Here is an 18,099-nt window from a genome sequence, read left to right on the forward strand (position 1 = left end):
AGACAGGAGAAGAATCAACCGGGTCAAGACCAGATCAGAACATACCGAGCTTCGTACAGTGCTGGAACTCCTCGTTGCGAGAGCCCGGGAACATGAAGCCGCGAACGACCTGGATGAGGTTGTCTTACACATCGAACCCCTCATGAGACGCATTCTCATCTTGTCAAGCCTTCTCACGATCGGCCGAACAACCCGTCTTTCGGAAGCAGCATGCATACCTAGAGAAGCTAGGCAACTTCGTCGCGGAAGGGTCTGGGTTGAATGGAACTGTTTGCCGTCCGGCCAGAGAGTTGGCCACAAGAAGATGTGCTCCGGTACGGAGACGCGGCAACCTTGAAGCTCACAGTCAAAGACAAGAATTATGAATGCGTCTGGGCGTATTTGCCTGTAAACGAAATCCAGAGAATTTTATTTTCGTTTATTGTAAATAGGGTCTTTTACATGTCTAACTTGCGAGGGACCCATTCAAGCTCCCAAGTTCAAACACATCCATTCAGCCCTCCATTACTAATTGCAGTCAACCTCTGGCTTGAAAGTCATCAGCACATAGATCCTGACCTAAGACTCGAAGGGTGCAGCTCAAAAGATAGGGAATTATATTTCAGGAACGGATCGAAGAATGAGAGGCATGTCTCCGGGTTTTTCATAGTCCTGAGTTGTGACATTAGGGGAAAGAAGACTAACGATTGGCCCGAGGGCGCGCTGATGTTCAAAGCAACCATGTATTATCAACAACTAAAACTCATCGGCCTCAATTATACATTATAGATCTCTGTCGTTGAACTTCAAAACTTCAAAAGACGAGGGGAATCTTGAAAAAAATCAAACGAGTGAGGGTATTTCCTGTTCTTACTCCGCCTGGGTCTTGCATTTCTCATCTGAGGGTCACTCCTTTCTGGTGCCCTGTTGCAAAAGAATGTGCTCCTCTTTCCACTTGTTGTTTTCTTCAATTGATTATGCAAAGTCGGAAACAACATATAATCATGTCCAACTGCCTGTCATCTTCAAAGGAGGACTGAGTGGTCTTCAAGAATGAAACCCTCGGTCAACCCGTAGAAGACAGCATATTGCTCAAGCTCGAAAGCCACTCACACGTCTTGCTGAGCAGCCGCTGGGGTCGCAGCAGGGACAGGAGCAGACGCTGCCGACTTCTCGGGGAAATGACCTCCCTGGGGAACGCGGCCGTATTGCGTAAAGTAGAGGTTCAAAGCGTTATAATCCCACTTCCTGGAGAGCAACAAGAAGATGACGGAACCAAAGGGGATCATGAGAACGTCCAGGATGCCAAAGAAGATGAAGTGAGGTGTGACGCCGATGGTGTTGCCGCCTTCAGAGACGCCGAACGCAATTGGGTAGAGAAGCCAGAGGAGGTTGAAGTACCCGGCGAGAATCCAGTAGTCTCCCTGAGTGCCCACACGCTTGGCGCCGACGCTGCCTTCAGCAAAGGTCGAGGCCGCCATGACGAGGTAAGCGATGGTGCCGAAGACGAAGAACCCCCACTTGTAGACGGACGGGGTGTAGGCCGAGACCAGGTAACTGACGACCCAGACCCAGGAGAGGAAGATGTGCCAGACGATGGTGGCCCACGACGAGTTTGCGACGAGACCCAGAAGGATGTTGACGATGGGGAAGGCGACGACCCAGTTGATGTACTTGTTGAAGAAGATCTGTCGCTGAGAGCCCGAGTGCGAGGTGGTGCCTTGGGTCACGAGAGACCAGCCGAGATCGGAAGCGTTGGAGAAGTATGTGATGGCGCCGACAAGAAGAGCGATGCTCAGGAGGTAATGAAAGACCTTTTCGTTGCCTCTCGGTTTCCATGAAAGGGCGAAGACGGCAAGCTGATGATGAAAGTCAGAACGGGATGATGGCAGGAAGGACGACAGGAACCATGACGTACGAAAAATGCAGAGTATATAGCTACACAGGTCCACAGCCAGTCGGAGCCATTGACACTTAGTTGCTCCTTAATCCCTGGGGTAGGATTGATGTCAAGCGCCTCGTTGACTCGCTGAAGGATCAAACCCATGGCAGCGTTTGCTGTGGTTGAGGCTTGCTGAAGATTAGGTATCTCGTCAAGTATTGGTCTGACGAGTAAAGTATGGTATTCGAGTTTACTCTGGTAGAAATATGAAAGTCTACTGATGAAATTTCGAGCTCGATGCTTGCAATGGTGTGATGGAGAGGGAAGTGATGCAGAGGGATGAAAGGAAGGTCTTATACTTGTGGCTGAAACGACGCAAACCCCTGCCCAGTTTGCGGCAAGACACCGCTCGACGGTTCCATGATGTGATATCACGGCTTCAATCGCGTCTCTTCGATGCTACCTGCAAGTCCGAGCCCGCCGACGAGTGGACTTGGGCGATGTGAAGGGCTTGCTGCTCAGATGCCGGAAGGACCCATACCTCCTCCCGGCGAACGAACGGTCATGGACCAGGCCGGATGAGACGGACGGGATCGCCAGCTGAGTAAACCATGGAAGGTTCTGTCGTTGTATAGGTAATCGAAGGAACATCCGCGACATGAAAGCCTCCGGTCAGGAGACTTTTGTCTGAAGTCAGGCAAGTCGAGACAAGGTTAGTCAGGATGTAACCGCATCGCGCTCGTAACAGTCAGAGGTCCGCTCCAAGGGCTTCTGGGAAGCACCCCGGTACTCAAGGGTACTAGGAGGTAGTCTATTCATTTCGCTACGATCTCACTGTGTGGTTCGGTGGCCGAGAAGCAGATGCAATGACATGGAGTGATGTGGGGGAGTGATAGGTCGAGTGTGGGGCAAAATAGTCTCGAGGTTATGTGAGCGCCAGAGCGAGCTGCTTACACGTGTACACCGTCAGATATCCCTGTAGATACTCATGGACGTACTTGAGAAAACACTACTTCGTAGACGAATGATAGATCAGATCTGGACCAGGTGTTGTACGGCACACTCGTCTCATAAACAACTAGCCTGCACGTGTCAAATAACCTCACAGGCGAAAGGAAGGCAAGCCATTGCTGCTGATGAGCCTTGTACATCATCTCAAAGCAAACACGTCTACACTGTATAGTTATCAACCATATTGCTGACCGCGTACTGCACTGGCAAGGTCATGCTTACTTCTGGACGGTCCAATGAAGCTATACCTGTCCAGCGGATGCTGGGATCCAGAGACTTGCAAAGCAAATGCCGGCTGGGAAAGTACGCACGGACGCCCCGTTCGCCGTTCTCCACCTGGAAACCAACAACGACAGCCAGAGGGAAAGAAATCCTTGCAAACGTTCCGAAAGACCTGCGCTACCACATGCTCCGGCGGCAGTGGCCCTAGACGGAGCCAACAGAAGCTCGAGGAACTTGGAAACTGGAAATTCAATTGAGAGAGATGAGTCTGTCGACGCAATGGTCGCCAACATCAATCTCCCCGCAGCAATAGTAGTAGTTTCTTTTTCGGATACTACCTCGCCTGTACGTGGGAGCTCTGGCAGCCAAACGCCTCCCAGAGACCTCCGGGCTCCCCGGCCGGGCCCAGCTGCAGACGCTCGGGACCACCGGGAAATCCCACGACTTCACCCGCCCCGATGACTAAAGGAGGGAACCCCGTCACACAGAAAACGCATCACATCACACACATTAGCAAGCGATCAATCGGTCTAGAGCATAGTACTGCATACCTACATCCGGCGAGAATAAGCGCCCCCTCGTGGACTAACTTTCTCACCAATGGAGGGCTGACGTTCCCTTTGAACTACGAATGAACCAACCACTGTTTCGCGTTACCGCACCCATCAAACCTCATTTGCCTGTGATGTCGTGATCTGAAGCCCAACTGTCTCCGAGTTACGCCTCATTATTTCGAAACGTGGGCGATGTCACGCGCTCTTACACATGGCTTTGGGGCAAAGTGTCATGTCGTCGCCTCGTCTTGAAAACCAAAGCCTGGCCGCTTATTCGATCCTCTCCGGAGCCCCACCCGTGATAGACCCGGTAGTCATTGCCATCCCAGATCCAACAAGTTGCCTCTCGATGCTGCGGGTTGTGAAAAGACCTACCGCAACGCGCGCAACGCGAAGACATCCTGCTTTGTCATACCACTCGTACATGCACACATCCGTACAGAGGTTTCCGTACTGGTACGGAGTGCACCACACGCATACCCCTGTCCAGCCCCCGCTGTCGATCATGGTCCATCTTCCATGCACATTGGTGGATCCCCCTCCCGCGGCCGCCTTACAGGTGCCCCAACCCAACTCTGTTTCTTCCCTACAGTCCTCTCTGTTCTACATCTTTCTCTCCTCGTGATCAGAGAGTATGTGATGATCAGACCACATGAGGGACGAACCTCCCCCCATCCGCCGCTTCCGAAATGCCAGACCAAACACCCTGGGAAGTTGTAATATCTTGACTATCAACCATGCCAAGAGTACAGAAGACCAAGAAAACTGCAGTGCCGTAAACCGAGCTCTGTTGTCAGCAGCGCAGCGCAGTATCGAGGCGCGAGATCTCCGATCTGGCTAGCTGCTTCACTCTCACACCTTGGCACTTACAAAGAACAGCGGGCGCGCCACACGGTCGACATACGATCCGCATCGCCGAGAAATTTCCAGCCGTGGAGGAAGGGGAGCTCCGGCAGCCGCAGGCCACATCTCGCACCGGACGTCGAGATCACCGAATGACCGTGAAGTAGCAGCAATCCGACCAAGAATTGAAGCGACAAGGACTGTAAGCGACCATTCACTTGCCTCACATGCGCAATCAAGACCCACACCTGAGCAATATTCCGTTGCGCTTACCGGTAAAACGTGAAATCGAAAGCCGTCTTTTGGGGCCCGGTGAATTGTAAAAGTTCGCGAACAAGTCAGACTAGAGGAGCTTGACAGGTAACATCACTTCAACACAAAGGCGTTCCTACACATATCGGACCATTATCATCGAACTGCTTGGACGCCTTGACAGTAAACGCCGACTCATGCCTTTCCATCATTCATCATGTACTGCTGCACGGTGTACAGTAACGCTACGTCAAAACCCATGTACATCTACATCATACATGCATGCGAACCCGGCTAATCCAAAATAATCGTCTCGTCAATGCGTCCGCTACCACAACCTCGTCACCGCCGTGATTTCACCCACCTCCTCGTCTATGTCCTCAAGCCTGCGGCCGTTGCGCTTCTTTCCATCTACCGCACCCACCTCTGCTTACGCCGCTTCACTTGTCGGTGCCAGTACTACATTTCCTAGAAAGCCCCGAAAGCCCCGAAAGCCGCGGTATGCTCTTGCTAGTCTGTACCGGGTTGCTTCATCTGCCAAACTGCACTCTTAGCCCGCTCTCGCACATCTAATTCGCTATCGTCTTCTAATCCCTCAAGCTTGGTAAGGAATCCCAACTTCTTGAGTTCATATGCCCTCTGGGCGCACCCCCGTGCGTCGTTGTCGTCATCTTGCCATGTGAGGTTGCTGATCAAGTGACAAAGGGCTACCCGGACTTCCTTGTCCTTGCTATTGAAGTGATTCGCCAACAGTTTGAGTAAGTCTGTTTGCGCAATAACCAATTGTCGATGACGCGGGATACTGGCCGCCATATGAACGAGGATGAACACTACGGCCTCGATGATCTTGGCCTGCGGGTAGAGGACGCGAGCCTCTCGTCCCGAACCCGTAGATCGTCTTGCCGTTGGATGAAGGACCTTGGCCTGTAGTTTCCTGGCCAGTATATCGAAAACTCTGTCCTGTCCCAACTCGTCGAAAAGGTAGTTGATCATCTCCGTGGTGTCGCTTGGAGAATCAGAATGCGTCCCAGACCCGGCCGCCCCGATCAAATTCCTTATGAAGTCGAGGCCCTGCTCCTGAATGGCGAGATCATCATTGCGGGCTTTCCGTAAGGGGTTGATTTCGGCCTCGCGAAGAGCCGCCAATTTCGCCTCTGTCTGCCGTAACTTGGCTGATCGCTTGCCGTCTGCGTCTTGCGGCTGCATTGTCGAACCCAACCACGATTTGGACAACGAATCAGCCTGGTCCATCTCGACATCGCCATCTACGTCATCTCCAATGTCAACAGCGTTCTGCTTGTCCATCTTTGACCTAGCAAGGAAGAGGGCATCATCTTCCGTGTCGTCGCAAATAAGCCGCACAAGCCATCCAGACTCAAGTACTTCCAGACATTGCTTTTTGGTATCAAGGTCAACTGCATGTACGAAATGCTTCAGTGCCCAGAGAGCGTTGAGGCGCAGTGCTGCATTGAGAGAATGCGCATGCTCACACAGGATCTTCATCACGCCCCGATCGGCCAGGAGCTAGGATGGTTAGCATAGTCCACATTGCCAGAAACTAGGTCACGGGTTGCACTCACCTCCCTCATGGGGCTAACTTCGGTGACTAGATTACAAATTGCAGCAGTGGCAGCAATTTGGACATCCACGTCAGGGTGTCTGAGGAACCGGAATAGGGGCACAGCCACAGCATAGTCCACTAGAGATGTCCTGAGGATACTAACCGACCGTGACAGCATTCTTACAGCGTGGCAACCTGCAATCAAAACCGAGAGGGGGTTGTTGCCGTACCCAGAATTGTGGTCGGGCGCGGACCCGTCACGAATAGGTCCATCTGGTTCGTTTGGTTTGCTGCGATCCTTTGGATTCGACGGCTTGCCGGGCGTAGGCGACAATGACTGCACAATGTGAGCAACGACGTCCTGCTCGACGAAAGCCTTGCGATATTCGTCCTTGCCAGCCGCTAGAGCCCCTATCGCCTTAAGTGCGCTTTCTCGCATCCGAACTCTGTGGGCCAGGAGCGGCGGCTGTCCTTCTGATCCCAGGGCACGAGAGGGAGGGGTACTTTCCGTCTCCATCGCGGTATCGGCCTGTGGTGACCATACTTTGGCATAGGCAGACGATGGAATCGGCTCGTATGCGTCTTTGAGAAGCTTGCTAAAACATTTGACGGCGCCGCAGTCGAAAGCAGCCTTTTGGAGCGGTTCGCTGTCTGTGATCATTCGGGCAAGGATGGCCGGCGTACGCTCCAATATCGTCCACTTCAACGCCACGTCCGCATCAACCAGAGGAGACTTCACAACTGGTGGTGCCGCTTGAAGCTGTTCGAGCATGTCCATGAGAACAGGAACAACCAGAAGACAGAGACTAGTCTCTCTCAGATACTTGCTGCCAAACCCAGACCTGAAAAGTGAGGTGAGGAGATTGGCAGCCATCAGCCGGTCTAGACTCTGCCGTGATCTGATCAAGAGTATCAGCCACGGTATTAGGGGAGTCTCCTGTTCTTCTTCCGGCTCTGTCTCGTTCCCAAACAACTCGAATCGGGAAGCCTCCCATACGGAAGCCGTAGAGCTGTATTTGCTTGCGGCTGAGCGAGCCCGCTCCCGCGCCTCGGACATGCCCAGAGCAGGAAAGTGCGATTGCTGCGACCCGGGAATTCGACCTTGGTGTATAGGGACGGCGGGTAGCAGATAGTCCAGAGCACTGAGATTTTGCTGCCGCGCGTATCCGAGACCGCTCACCTCTAGGGAGTTCCAGGGCGCTCGTACTTCTTTTGACGGGTTGAATTTCAGGGAAGGGAAGATGGCCATGATCGCCGGCGAGCACAACAGCGTGCACGCTCTGAAGCGAGAGTCCGTGATGATGACAGTCAATGCTTCCAAGATGGAAGCCAAGTTTGAACTGGACGGTGCCGGCTCCGGAGTGAAGTCCGACATCCGATCCACCCGGCCGAACACTTCGGCGTAGGGAATGACATGCCCTTCAGCAACAGCAATGCTTGCCAACTTAGTTGCGAGGGAGTCAATGACCCTTTGATTTGCCATAGCCAGTTGATGCTTCTCGTCTCGACACAATTGGCTGATGATGCTCGCTACTAATGGCACTTGAGTTTGTTGCTCGGACACAGTTGCGCTGCTAGAAAGTATGCTATTGAAAGAATCGATATGTTCGGATGCGAAGATGGCCTCGGCCAAGGCTTGCATATCTATTGGCGAGTTCGTTGTCGATAGAGCGGAAGCTTCGATGACGTTGAGAAGGACACGTAGTGCCGTAGTGACGAGCAGAGGAGCGTTCGTTGTCGGACATACATTGTCCAATACAGCTGGCAGCGTGCCCGCAGCGAGGAGTGGCTCGACAAAAGCAGTGCCGCCTGGAGGTGCACGAATTAGTTTGCGAACTGGTCCAATGGCTATAGGATGTGAAATCTACCATTGGCAAAGCTCGCCAAGAGTTGCAGAGCTTGAAGCCTCACTGTCTCTTCCTCGCTCAACCATGGAGAGTTGGAGCTCGGGCGAGCGTCTTTGCTGTTGACCTTGGCCGGCGATCGAGAAGCATTGAGAATCTTGACGATGGGTTCCAGTGCGCCTAGCTCAGCCCACATCTCCTTCTTCTGTGCATGCCCGACGACATCGTTTTTGAGAGCCCGCAGCGCACTCGTCTGTTCGGTATAGCTCCTTGCGCTCTGGAGCTGCGAGAGGATCGGGGGAGTCGACGAGCGTGCCATGACGAAAATCGAAAAGAGTCGTTGGTCGGAGCTTGGCTATGTGTTATCGGCGTCGACCAGCGCGTCGTGTGCTTGCAAGGACAGAGTGATGCTGCTGCGGCGGCGGGTGTTGCGTCAGAGCCTCAGGTCCCTGCAAACTAGTCGACGGTCAGGCAAACGCGGGTCGAGCTTTGCAAAACGTTTGAAGGTCGACAGATTCTTCTCTAATACATATGTCGATAACTAGTTGCCGTTTGTTGTAGATGGGTTCCAAGGGTGTCGGGAGCTTGGGTCCAGAAGCGGATGTCCATGGACAGAAGGCCGGGGGTTTGTCCACAAGATGGACTGCGGTTGATCACCTAAAGGCAGGGCCGATGGTCTGGGAGACTGGGTGATTATCGGGCATTGGCACTGGGGGTAGGTGCGGCACGTGCATTTCTCTTATCACGACCTGCTGTTTCCAGGATTCTCACATGCTAGCTGAAGCTTAAGGCATCGCTAGGCGTCAGTGCGGAGGCGTGTGCTGTGCTGGCGCATGCCCGTGTTCTCTAACTGAACGGCTCTGCTCTGGTCCTCGTGAACATTGGAGACGGTTTCATACTCTTTGAATTCGCCTCGGGAACCACAAACTACGGGTCATCATGGGCGTTTCGAAAGACCTGTGTTCTCCCCTTCACAGGCGTTGTCTTTACAGCGTATTACGAGCAAAATGCAAGAGTTATACCAGTCTGGAGTTGCCAAGTTTGACCATCCCCGGCATGGCTGACTGTAACACGGCTTAGTTGTCTCCTTCCACCACGTCAATACCCCACATAGTGTGGCTTACACATGGTAAATTCCCCGAAACAGAAGCTGTTGCCACTTGTGACTTAAGTGAGTTGATCTGATCTGGCGGCATCCAGCTTCAATTACCATTTTGGAAGGACAAGTATGAGACCAACAAACCTTCCTCTGGAGATTCTACCGATCAATTTACGTTGGGGAAGTTCCGTGATATTGCGATGTAAAGATCGAATTGGCGACTTTTGCATGAATACTACAGCAACCTGTGAACCCTCATCGTTCCAACCAAGGCTCTTCCTGACGTGGACGATAAGGTGATATGGTGCAATTCTATGCCCTTTCCCATATGAATGAATGAGTGGGCAGAAGCCGGGCATTTCGGGATCTAGTGAGAATTTAGAGATCGATCAATTTCCAAAGGCCTTGGACCATTGCTGAAAACCGATACAAGTCCTCTACCTGTGTGCTTGACTTGACAGGTTGTTCCGTGCTATTCGTACTTTTTTTTATATTTACCGGCGTTCCTCGCTTGAAAGAAACTCTTGGCGTGGAGAAAAATGTGGAGGAAAATCTCGTCACTTGATAATTTGTTCTGTTGAATTCGCTCATGTACTTGAAAAGTGTAAGACTTATATACGACTATTTAAATTTAATTAAGTGAGGCTGTAGCCTCACGTTGTCACTTGTTTGTGTGTGAAGCTCACGCTCCAAATATGACATAGATTAGCACTGGTTGAAATTGCTTAACTGGACTCATGTGGCCAGGTTCGTCCCGTAATTTTGTAAAACGCAAAAGTCCATGATCTCCGTGAAGAACTGCAACAGGGACACTCTTGCATGACACGGTCTCGACTTTCATGTTATTTGCAGTCGACAACACCTCAGAGCTACGTAATATTCGATCGCACCGCGAGATAGCGGCGTTCTCACCATGGCAGCGATTCGATCGTGAGATGAGTAGTTTCTGGCATGAATTAAATGACAACTGGCAACTGATAACTGGACTCCTGGACGACTATTATGACGGAGATATCAACGCCAAGGGGTAACACCATAAGAAGGGAGCAAGAAAACTCGCAGGAGCAGCCGACCGCAAACCGTAACGGCGGGCAATCCCGTACGGCGAAGCACCTTCCTACATTGTACGAGCGCTTTGGTCTTCAGGTCCGGAGAGGTTGTCGCGGAGCAAGCTGGATCCCTTGGTGGATCAGACGTGCGGCACCATAAACCCGTTTTCCGTGCTCCGGCGCGTGCACGAATATGTCGATTCGAGGTCCACTGGTGCCTCCGTAATCGGAACCCGCGTAGAAAAATTTGAGCCGTCCAGACTCGACGGCGCCTCCGGCCCCAGGCTCCAGGCTGGGAATCGTAAGTGGCCAGGTCCCTGTTGGCATCTGCGTGGGACTAAGAGTGCCATGGCCGCTCTGGGTAGTCGTTCATAGTGGAAGGGTTACAGCGCCGGGCCCAGAGCAGCGTTAGTGGCATGGCTCGGTGTCCCGAAGCAGAAGAGCGGCCCACCTCTGACATTGAATCAGCGAGAACTCAGAAGAGGGCCTCAAAGATGGGAGGTGGACGCGATGGCGCAATCGGCAGCTTCCAGGGCCAGGGGAAAAGCTCTGCATTGCCATGTGCCATACCAGTACCACCCGGTAGCACGATCAAGCCTGTCCCCTGGACCCGGGCGTCGCTTTTTGTCTGGAGCCGGGGTTTGGGGAATTCTGTGCTGCACGAGCGTGGAAGAGAGATGGATGAAATCAGTGACAATCGCAGGATCACGTTTTCGCTCACGTACATATGTCAGGACCTTCCCCACTAACCCACAGCAGGCGACTGGCTGGCCGGCGCAAGCGTGTTTGCATGGCCTGGTGCCGAGACCGCAGAAAATCAGATTCGCGCTACTCCACGTCCCAACTCCTTGGAATTTCATTGGCAGTCCACCCAGCTAAGATAGGCCATCCCACTGGCATTGCGCTACGTACCCCCAGTACCTCATCCTGGGTAGTCAAGAGACTCAAGACGGTGAGGTGCCTTGTGGCTGTTGCATCGGATGGCTTCATCAGCCGTCGTCCACTCGTCCCAGTCCACTCTTTTTTTCCCCCTTCCTTTCTTGCGACCTCCCATTCACTCGCTTTGTTGGTGTTACTGCTGCTAATGACGCTGGAACTGGTGCTGACCTGCAGTCTGGACTCCTGCGAGCAACCGTATCAACGTGGAAAGCCTGCCAATATCGGACACCTGTAGCGCCAGTCCCCCTCTCCAGCCTGGCCATCGCCCAAGGTACCTACCTAAGGTGCTACTGGTACCTGATACCTTATCCTACGCGCACCACACGGCACCGGCAAACCGAGCCCCTCCACTCCTCATCCCGGTTTTTCGATCGTGTGGCCTATCTGATTTTGGGGTCTGGCAATCTGCACATCTGAACCTGCCCTATCGACCGCCCAACCGCCGCCGCCATCAACTGCACACTACGAGTGCTTACCTTGCCCGACTTAACTCACCTTACTCACCTTATCCCGCCTCTCCAGCTCCAGCTTTCACTGGCAACCACGTCCGATCCGCTCGTTCTGTTGTCCTCAACCCCACGATGCGCCCGGGACCATGTTGACAACATCTCCCATCGTCGCCAGCTCCGCCAATGCCTCGCCCAATACCTTCCACTATGCCCCTACGCGATCCTCCCCGCACTCATCTCCTGCCCGGCTTTCGGCCCCTTTGCCGCGGCGGCACTCTGCATCAAGGTCTTCTCCGTCCACCTCAATGACCTCACCCTCCTCCCAACCACGGCCACGACAATATGTAGCCGTCGACGCCGGCACCCAATACTCTCCCATGGAGTCTACCACCTACCAGGCACAAGATGCCACCCCGCGCACTTCCACTTCCATGCCTGCGACGCCAGTTGAACCCCCGCCAACACCGCGTCCTCAACCGATAGACCCGTCCGCGCCGCAACCGCAACCAGAACCCCACCAGCGAACCCAGCCAGAAACACCATCACAACCACAGCCCGTCGTGGCCCCCGTCATTCGCGAGGCGTCGACGACCACCGCATCGCCCGGAAAACGTCGAAACTCCCAAGACCCTGCCGTCGCGCAGGCGCAGGCAAGCGCATTAGCAGCCGGCGAATCGTCGAGCAGCGCGGCTAAGCGCCCAAAGCCCACGGCCGGCCCGCCGAAAATATTGCCTCAACGTTACGAGCTGTGCAGCACCGAGGATATGGTTGTACTCATATCCCACATGCTCTCAGAGTTGATAGAGACCAACGATGCTCTGGCTCTTCGCTCCGGAAGCCTGACTCGTTTCCACTCAAGGTGAGCGAAAGCCTTCTTACCCAGCCGCCACTCCTGATATAGCAGCGCTCACCAGCCTTGATCCAGAACCGCACCAAGCATTTCAGTGCTTGAATATCTCAACAGATTAGCAAAGCATGCGACGCTGACCCCGCCGCTGCTTCTGTCTATGGTCTACTATATTGACCGTCTATGCGCATTATATCCAGAATTCACGATCAACACGCTAACTGTCCATCGCTTTCTGATCACGGCCGCCACCGTAGCGGCCAAGGGCCTATCGGATCTGTTTTGGAACAACACAACATATGCGCGAGTAGGAGGCGTTAGAGTCGCCGAGCTTAAGCTACTAGAGCTTGAATTTCTATATAGGGTAGACTGGAAGATCGTCCCGAACCCAGAGGTACTTGTGGCTTATTACCGCGGCCTTGTTGAGCGCTGCCCAGGATATGCGTTGCAAGAGGAAGAGGCCGACGCGATTGACGAATACGAGGATTCTGAGGAAAACGAAGATGATGGATCAACGGAAATTTCAGACGGAGTCGCTGACGATAGCGGAGACTCGCCGGACGAAGAGAGCCCGGCGAAGTCGCCGCATGGGGACGAAGCAGGGCCGTCACAGCCCTCATAACGGCCCCCGAGAGTGTCAAGGTCAAACCTTTTTTTGTCGATTCTATTTTGTTAAAAACGGGCGGGCATCACTGCTGCCAGAGAGGCATGGCAAAGCGGCGTTTGGAAAGGCGGGGTGTTTTGAATGGTTATGAGTGATAGCGGTAATGAATACCACACTTTTCTAAATGGTTGGACGTATGCATGGGATCGAAATTCGAAGCCTTGATGCATCGCGTCACGTATCGCGCCATAAAATAACCGCTGTCTTTACCGAGTTGTAGTTTGCGAAGCGGGCAGGTTGGTGATTAACTGCGGGCAGACTGAATGATGGTGTCTGGGGGTACAGGTGTTCAGCCGACTTTACCCCGGCCTTCAATCTTGCCTGGCTCCATATCACTTTCCCCCTCTAGCAACTATTCAACATCCAACGATTGCTCGCCGCGACTTGCACCTCAACGCACCCAGCGCCGCCCCCCCGAGCGCATTTCACCCAGGGGCCATACACACACACACTACCACGGAGATCACACGCAAAGATGCGCGCGACAACCATTCTATCGGCGCTCTTCGCAACGACGCTCGCCGCCGCCGAGACCCGCCTCGCAAAGGTCTACATCGAGCCAGTCTCCCTCACAACTCAGAAGCCAGCCCTCCTCGCCGAGATCGAGTACGATACCAAGCGTCCGGCGGAGGCAAGCATAACCTCTTTCGAGGCCCCCGAGATCGCCGACTACCCCGCAGGTGCAAAGCTCGTCCGCGTCGGCGTCTATGACTCCGCCACGGCGCAGTGGACCTCGGGCGTGTCGGTCGCCTCGACGGAGAATTTTGCAAAGGGCTACCAGCCCAATATCATCCTGAGCGTCGACGGCGCCTCGGGCGAGGTCGTGGGTGCCGGGGTCAAGGGCGTGCGTGTCGACGCGGGCGCGACGAGGGATTTCGGGCCGCAGGCTGTTGTCAAGGTTGCCGCGCCGGGCAAGACGCCTGAATTGAACAAGCCTGTTGTGCTTAGTCCCGAGGGACGCAAGGTCGTGCAGGAGGAGAAGCCGTTTTGGCAAAAGTATGTTTTTATTGTTGCTTTGCTTGTTCCTGGGGAAATGGGTGAGTTGCTAACGTTGACTTATCAGGTACTGGTGGCTGATTGCGATTGTCGTTCTGATGATTGTCACCGGCGGAGGAGATGGAAAATAGAGGAGTTTGGTAATGATGAATATCCAATGATAGAATTTCATACGTTCGTCCGCGAACGACTCTACTCGTTTGAGGGCTTCGTGTACGTACCCGTGATATTGCTTGCAGGCCGGGGGCCTATGGCTCTGCTGAGGTGAGAAGAAGCATCTGTACTCATGTGGCTCTGAGAAACTCTGAGAATTTCCATTGTGCTCGTTTTCCGTTGCCCTGAGCGAGTTCTTTCTCAACTCAGTGTCAAATAAATGGGAGAAGACCGATGTTCCGCAGTCGTCAGTATCAGCTGGGGCATGCTTGGTGGCTTCTCTTCACAAGGCTTCAATTATGCCGACGCAAAATATATACAGTTTCTTATACAACCTTGCCTTGGAACAGAGAAGGGTTCTTTCCCCCCAGCCGTGTATCAGAGACCTCTCAGCCTCAAGTTCGACATCTGCCAAGAAGCTCCAGCTATGAGCACTGATGAACCTATCTGCAAGAAGGAGGCACCTAGGTGCCTTCCATAGCAGGCAGGTTTGACATGGCACGTGCGTGGCAGCTCTAGACCATTCCAAGACTAGCGCTCGTTGCTCAGAGACGGCCTGCACAGCACACAAGCCTTGCGCTGTAAGCACTTTCACGCAGGCAGTCTTAAAAGCTGGGACTGGGACCGGGACCGGGGGTAAGGTACGATCGAACTGATAAATCCATCGGTTTACCTGCGCAGCTTCACCTCCACTTTCTCAATCTTCCACCCACCCATTCATGCAACCCACCCCAAACTTTCCATCCTCCACTACAACTTTTTGCGACAGCAACCTCTTTCTTCTCTCTCCTTTTGCGCAATAAACTTGACAGTACCACACAGCCTTTACCGAACAGACGCAATGGCTGCCGAGAACGAGAACGTTGCAGCTGGTCTCGCCGAGGAGACCAAGGGCAAGGGAAAGGCCGTCGCCGCGGAGGAGTCCGTCGAGAAGAGTGACCCCATGGACGAGGATGAGGAGTCTAGTGATGAGGAAGAGGCCACCGAGGTACGTATCATAATCTCACCAATCTTTTTGGCTCTGCACCGATGCTAACAGAATCTCTCAAGGTCGCCGAAGCTGGTAAGAACTACCCCCCGACTGCTACGAATCTAGCTTGCACCTGCGGTTCTGTGACTAACATGTCTGCGATCACAGTCGACGAGGAGGATGGCTTGGAGGAGATTGACCTGAGCAACATTGTCGAGGGCGGTCGCCGCACCCGCGGACGTGTCATCGACTTCGCCAAGGCTGCCGAAGAGAACCCCGCCGAGGAGGAGGACGACGAGGACGACGATGACTTTGCGGCCCCCGACGACTCCAAGATGGAAGAGGACTGAAAAGCAGACATGCTCTGCTCCCTTTCGTCTTCTTTCAATTAGCCGATGCCTACTGTAATCCAGTGGCGGCGGCGGTGGTTATCACCTATCATGACGGTTATTGGGAAACGGCACGACATACATGACAAAAAAATGATAGTAAATGGGGGCGGTTGATGGTTTACACAAAAGTTAGAAGAGGGCTTTGATAATCATTTGCATGCCCTACGTCGATGACGAGACTTGGTGGTTTGGGCATTGGCGGCTGAAAGCCTGGATGGATATTGCAGCCTTTCGGCGGCGGCGTTCGAGACAAAGTCGAATCTGTTACTATGCCCCGCCTGATCTTGATTCGGCGGCATGCTTTATTTCATCAGGCCGTTCAGCGCGTGATGTCGCTACCTTGACTACGAGTACCATGGAAATGAAGATTATGCGACAATGAGCGCCCCGAGTGCATGTGTATGTGGACGTACGAGTGTTTTTTTTCTTCTGATGTCGTTGTTGGCAAAGTTGGCTATTGGCGAGGCAGAGGTTCATGACCTTGGCGATGCTCGTATTTGCTTTGCAGCAAATTCTTGTTAGTCCGGCAAGAGTTATCCACCTGCCAGCTCGATCGCTGATCAGTGCATGAAGCAGAGCTACCTGACAATGGAATGGAGCCACAAGCATCGCCTCGGCAACTTGTCTTGGCTGTACGCAATGTGTTTTGCCATAAACAATTACCTGCAAATGTGATAAATTTGAACATAACGAACCATGACCTGGCACTTCCTCCTCGAGTGCAAGGCCAGATCTTGGGAGAGGCTCTCAAGCGCAAGGTCTCAGCCAGTATGGATAGATGAGGCAGGGTACGGATCAGGTAGGCAGGTATCCGTAGGCGTCTAAGATACCTTACCTTACTTAAGCTGGCTGGTCTTGGCCCAGGGACACCCGCGCTTCATACTGGATAGGGTGCCTCCTTGGTGCCCTGCCTGCTCGGGACTATTAGGTTCTTCTCCGTTTTCGATTGGATAGCGGGACGACACGTACCCAAAATCAAAGAGCTGTTAGCGGGACGGGGTTTTTGGGGAACCGTCGAAATGTCAAAATCGTAATTTAGTAAACGTGGACAGGAACCGAGGGACGTGTCCCCTCAAGACTGGTATCTCCGTTCAGTGGAAGCTGAGAGGTACTTTACGCGCGAGAACTTCCACTATACTCAAATCTTGCCAGGTTCTCTTCTCGTCCCCTTTCCCATGCATGAACCCCAGCCCGCTCGCCTCGTTTTTGTCCACAATCAACCACCTTCTTGACGTATCTATCTCTTTTTGACTTGACAAGGGGGAACCTTAGCAATCGATCCCCCAAGCATCCAGGTCAAACCCAAAGGAGGGAGTTTGAGCCGCTAAAAAATTAGAGATCGCCCAGCCGAGATTCGACGTATACCTTACCCGCATAGCAGACAACCTTGTCTAGCACACCTTGCAACCGGACCGACGTTGAATGACAACGTAAACCCAGGGGGTTCAAGAAGGGAGATAGGCACAAGGGCCAGTGAGCAGAAAAAAAAAAGTTGTCTCTTGTTACCGGGTTGCCTCGTTAGCACCAACATCTGCTTCACCCCTTTTTTTCGAAACGCCTCTCTTCGATCAAGTATTCGAGACATTCGAACGTGTGTCGCGGACAACGGGTACTACACGCCCACCCAGTTTCGACAGGCTTGCTTCGAAGCAGCTGCAGCGCGCGCGACAGGACGCGACGGTTAGGACACCATGGCTTCAAGGTGCGTACATCGGAACTGGAACCCCCCCCCCCCCAGCACACACGCAACGCACGCGGTTCGGAATCGCTGGGATGGGGGACAATGCGGCTTGCGCTCGACTCTTGTGTCACAGGCGGGTTCCTGAGATGAGGAAGGCTGGCTGACCCGATGCTAATTCTTGCCGAACCCACAGATTCGGCGCCTCCTCGCTGCACCAGCGCGACTCCCGCAGCGCTCTCTTCGAGGGCTACACCGGCGGCGGCGGCGACAACGCCCGGCGACCCGTCAGCGCCTCGCCATCTAGGCTGGGCGGCGGGTATGGGTATGGATACGCGGGCGGCAGCGCCTCGCCTGCGCCGCCCATGGGCGGTGGTGGCCATCTCGGTATCGACGCGAACCGGGGGTTCCGGCCTGCGACGCCGAATAAACGGTACGCACGAGACCCTCATATCCCCCTTTGGACTCCCACTTGCGAAGTTGAGGGAGATATCGGCTTTGGAAAGATCGCAGAAGAGAAGGAGGAGGAGGGGCAATCTCTATTGCGGGACATCTTGCTGACGGCTATGCCATATCAGGGGCCAATACAGCGACGCCGTCCTTAACGAGCTCGAGAGCCAGAACGATGAGCAGGTTGCGGGTATCATGGGCAAGGTCAAGATCTTGAAGAGCGTACGTCCTCCGCCTGCACCGTTTCTGTGCTTTTCTTTCACCC

General features: G+C 53.7%; 6 protein-coding genes across 6 annotated transcripts; 4 read left to right on the forward strand and 2 right to left on the reverse strand.

Annotated features, from left to right (window-relative positions):
• Nucleotides 1-1,088: 1,088 nt before the first annotated feature.
• CORC01_13693 (uncharacterized protein) lies at nt 1,089-2,026 on the reverse strand (the record flags this gene model as incomplete). Its single annotated transcript, XM_022625309.1, has 2 exons — nt 1,089-1,838; nt 1,898-2,026. 2 exons carry the CDS (start codon nt 2,024-2,026, stop codon nt 1,089-1,091), a joined length of 879 nt encoding a protein of 292 aa, XP_022468186.1.
• A 3,227-nt stretch (nt 2,027-5,253) lies between these two features.
• On the reverse strand, nt 5,254-8,467 carry CORC01_13694 (armadillo repeat protein; the record flags this gene model as incomplete). Its single annotated transcript, XM_022625310.1, has 3 exons — nt 5,254-6,267; nt 6,324-8,113; nt 8,173-8,467. 3 exons carry the CDS (start codon nt 8,465-8,467, stop codon nt 5,254-5,256), a joined length of 3,099 nt encoding a protein of 1,032 aa, XP_022468187.1.
• Nucleotides 8,468-11,830: 3,363 nt separating this feature from the next.
• On the forward strand, nt 11,831-13,153 carry CORC01_13695 (cyclin; the record flags this gene model as incomplete). The annotated part of the gene is made up of 2 exons (XM_022625311.1): nt 11,831-12,543; nt 12,610-13,153. The coding sequence occupies 2 exons, from the start codon at nt 11,831-11,833 to the stop codon at nt 13,151-13,153; spliced, it is 1,257 nt and encodes a 418-aa protein (XP_022468188.1).
• Nucleotides 13,154-13,670: 517 nt separating this feature from the next.
• On the forward strand, nt 13,671-14,322 carry CORC01_13696 (uncharacterized protein; the record flags this gene model as incomplete). The annotated part of the gene is made up of 2 exons (XM_022625312.1): nt 13,671-14,191; nt 14,259-14,322. 2 exons carry the CDS (start codon nt 13,671-13,673, stop codon nt 14,320-14,322), a joined length of 585 nt encoding a protein of 194 aa, XP_022468189.1.
• An 863-nt stretch (nt 14,323-15,185) lies between these two features.
• On the forward strand, nt 15,186-15,664 carry CORC01_13697 (histone chaperone domain CHZ; the record flags this gene model as incomplete). Its single annotated transcript, XM_022625313.1, has 2 exons — nt 15,186-15,332; nt 15,395-15,664. The coding sequence occupies 2 exons, from the start codon at nt 15,186-15,188 to the stop codon at nt 15,662-15,664; spliced, it is 417 nt and encodes a 138-aa protein (XP_022468190.1).
• A 1,733-nt stretch (nt 15,665-17,397) lies between these two features.
• On the forward strand, nt 17,398-18,056 carry CORC01_13698 (SNARE domain-containing protein; the record flags this gene model as incomplete). Its single annotated transcript, XM_022625314.1, has 3 exons — nt 17,398-17,408; nt 17,581-17,817; nt 17,963-18,056. Coding segments are annotated over 3 exons (342 nt in total), but the record flags the coding sequence as incomplete, so codon positions are not given.
• Between the last annotated feature and the right edge of the window lie 43 nt (nt 18,057-18,099).

The sequence above is a fragment of the Colletotrichum orchidophilum genome (genome assembly GCF_001831195.1).
Source record: "Colletotrichum orchidophilum strain IMI 309357 chromosome Unknown Scaffold_207.1, whole genome shotgun sequence".
NCBI lineage: Eukaryota > Fungi > Ascomycota > Sordariomycetes > Glomerellales > Glomerellaceae > Colletotrichum > Colletotrichum orchidophilum.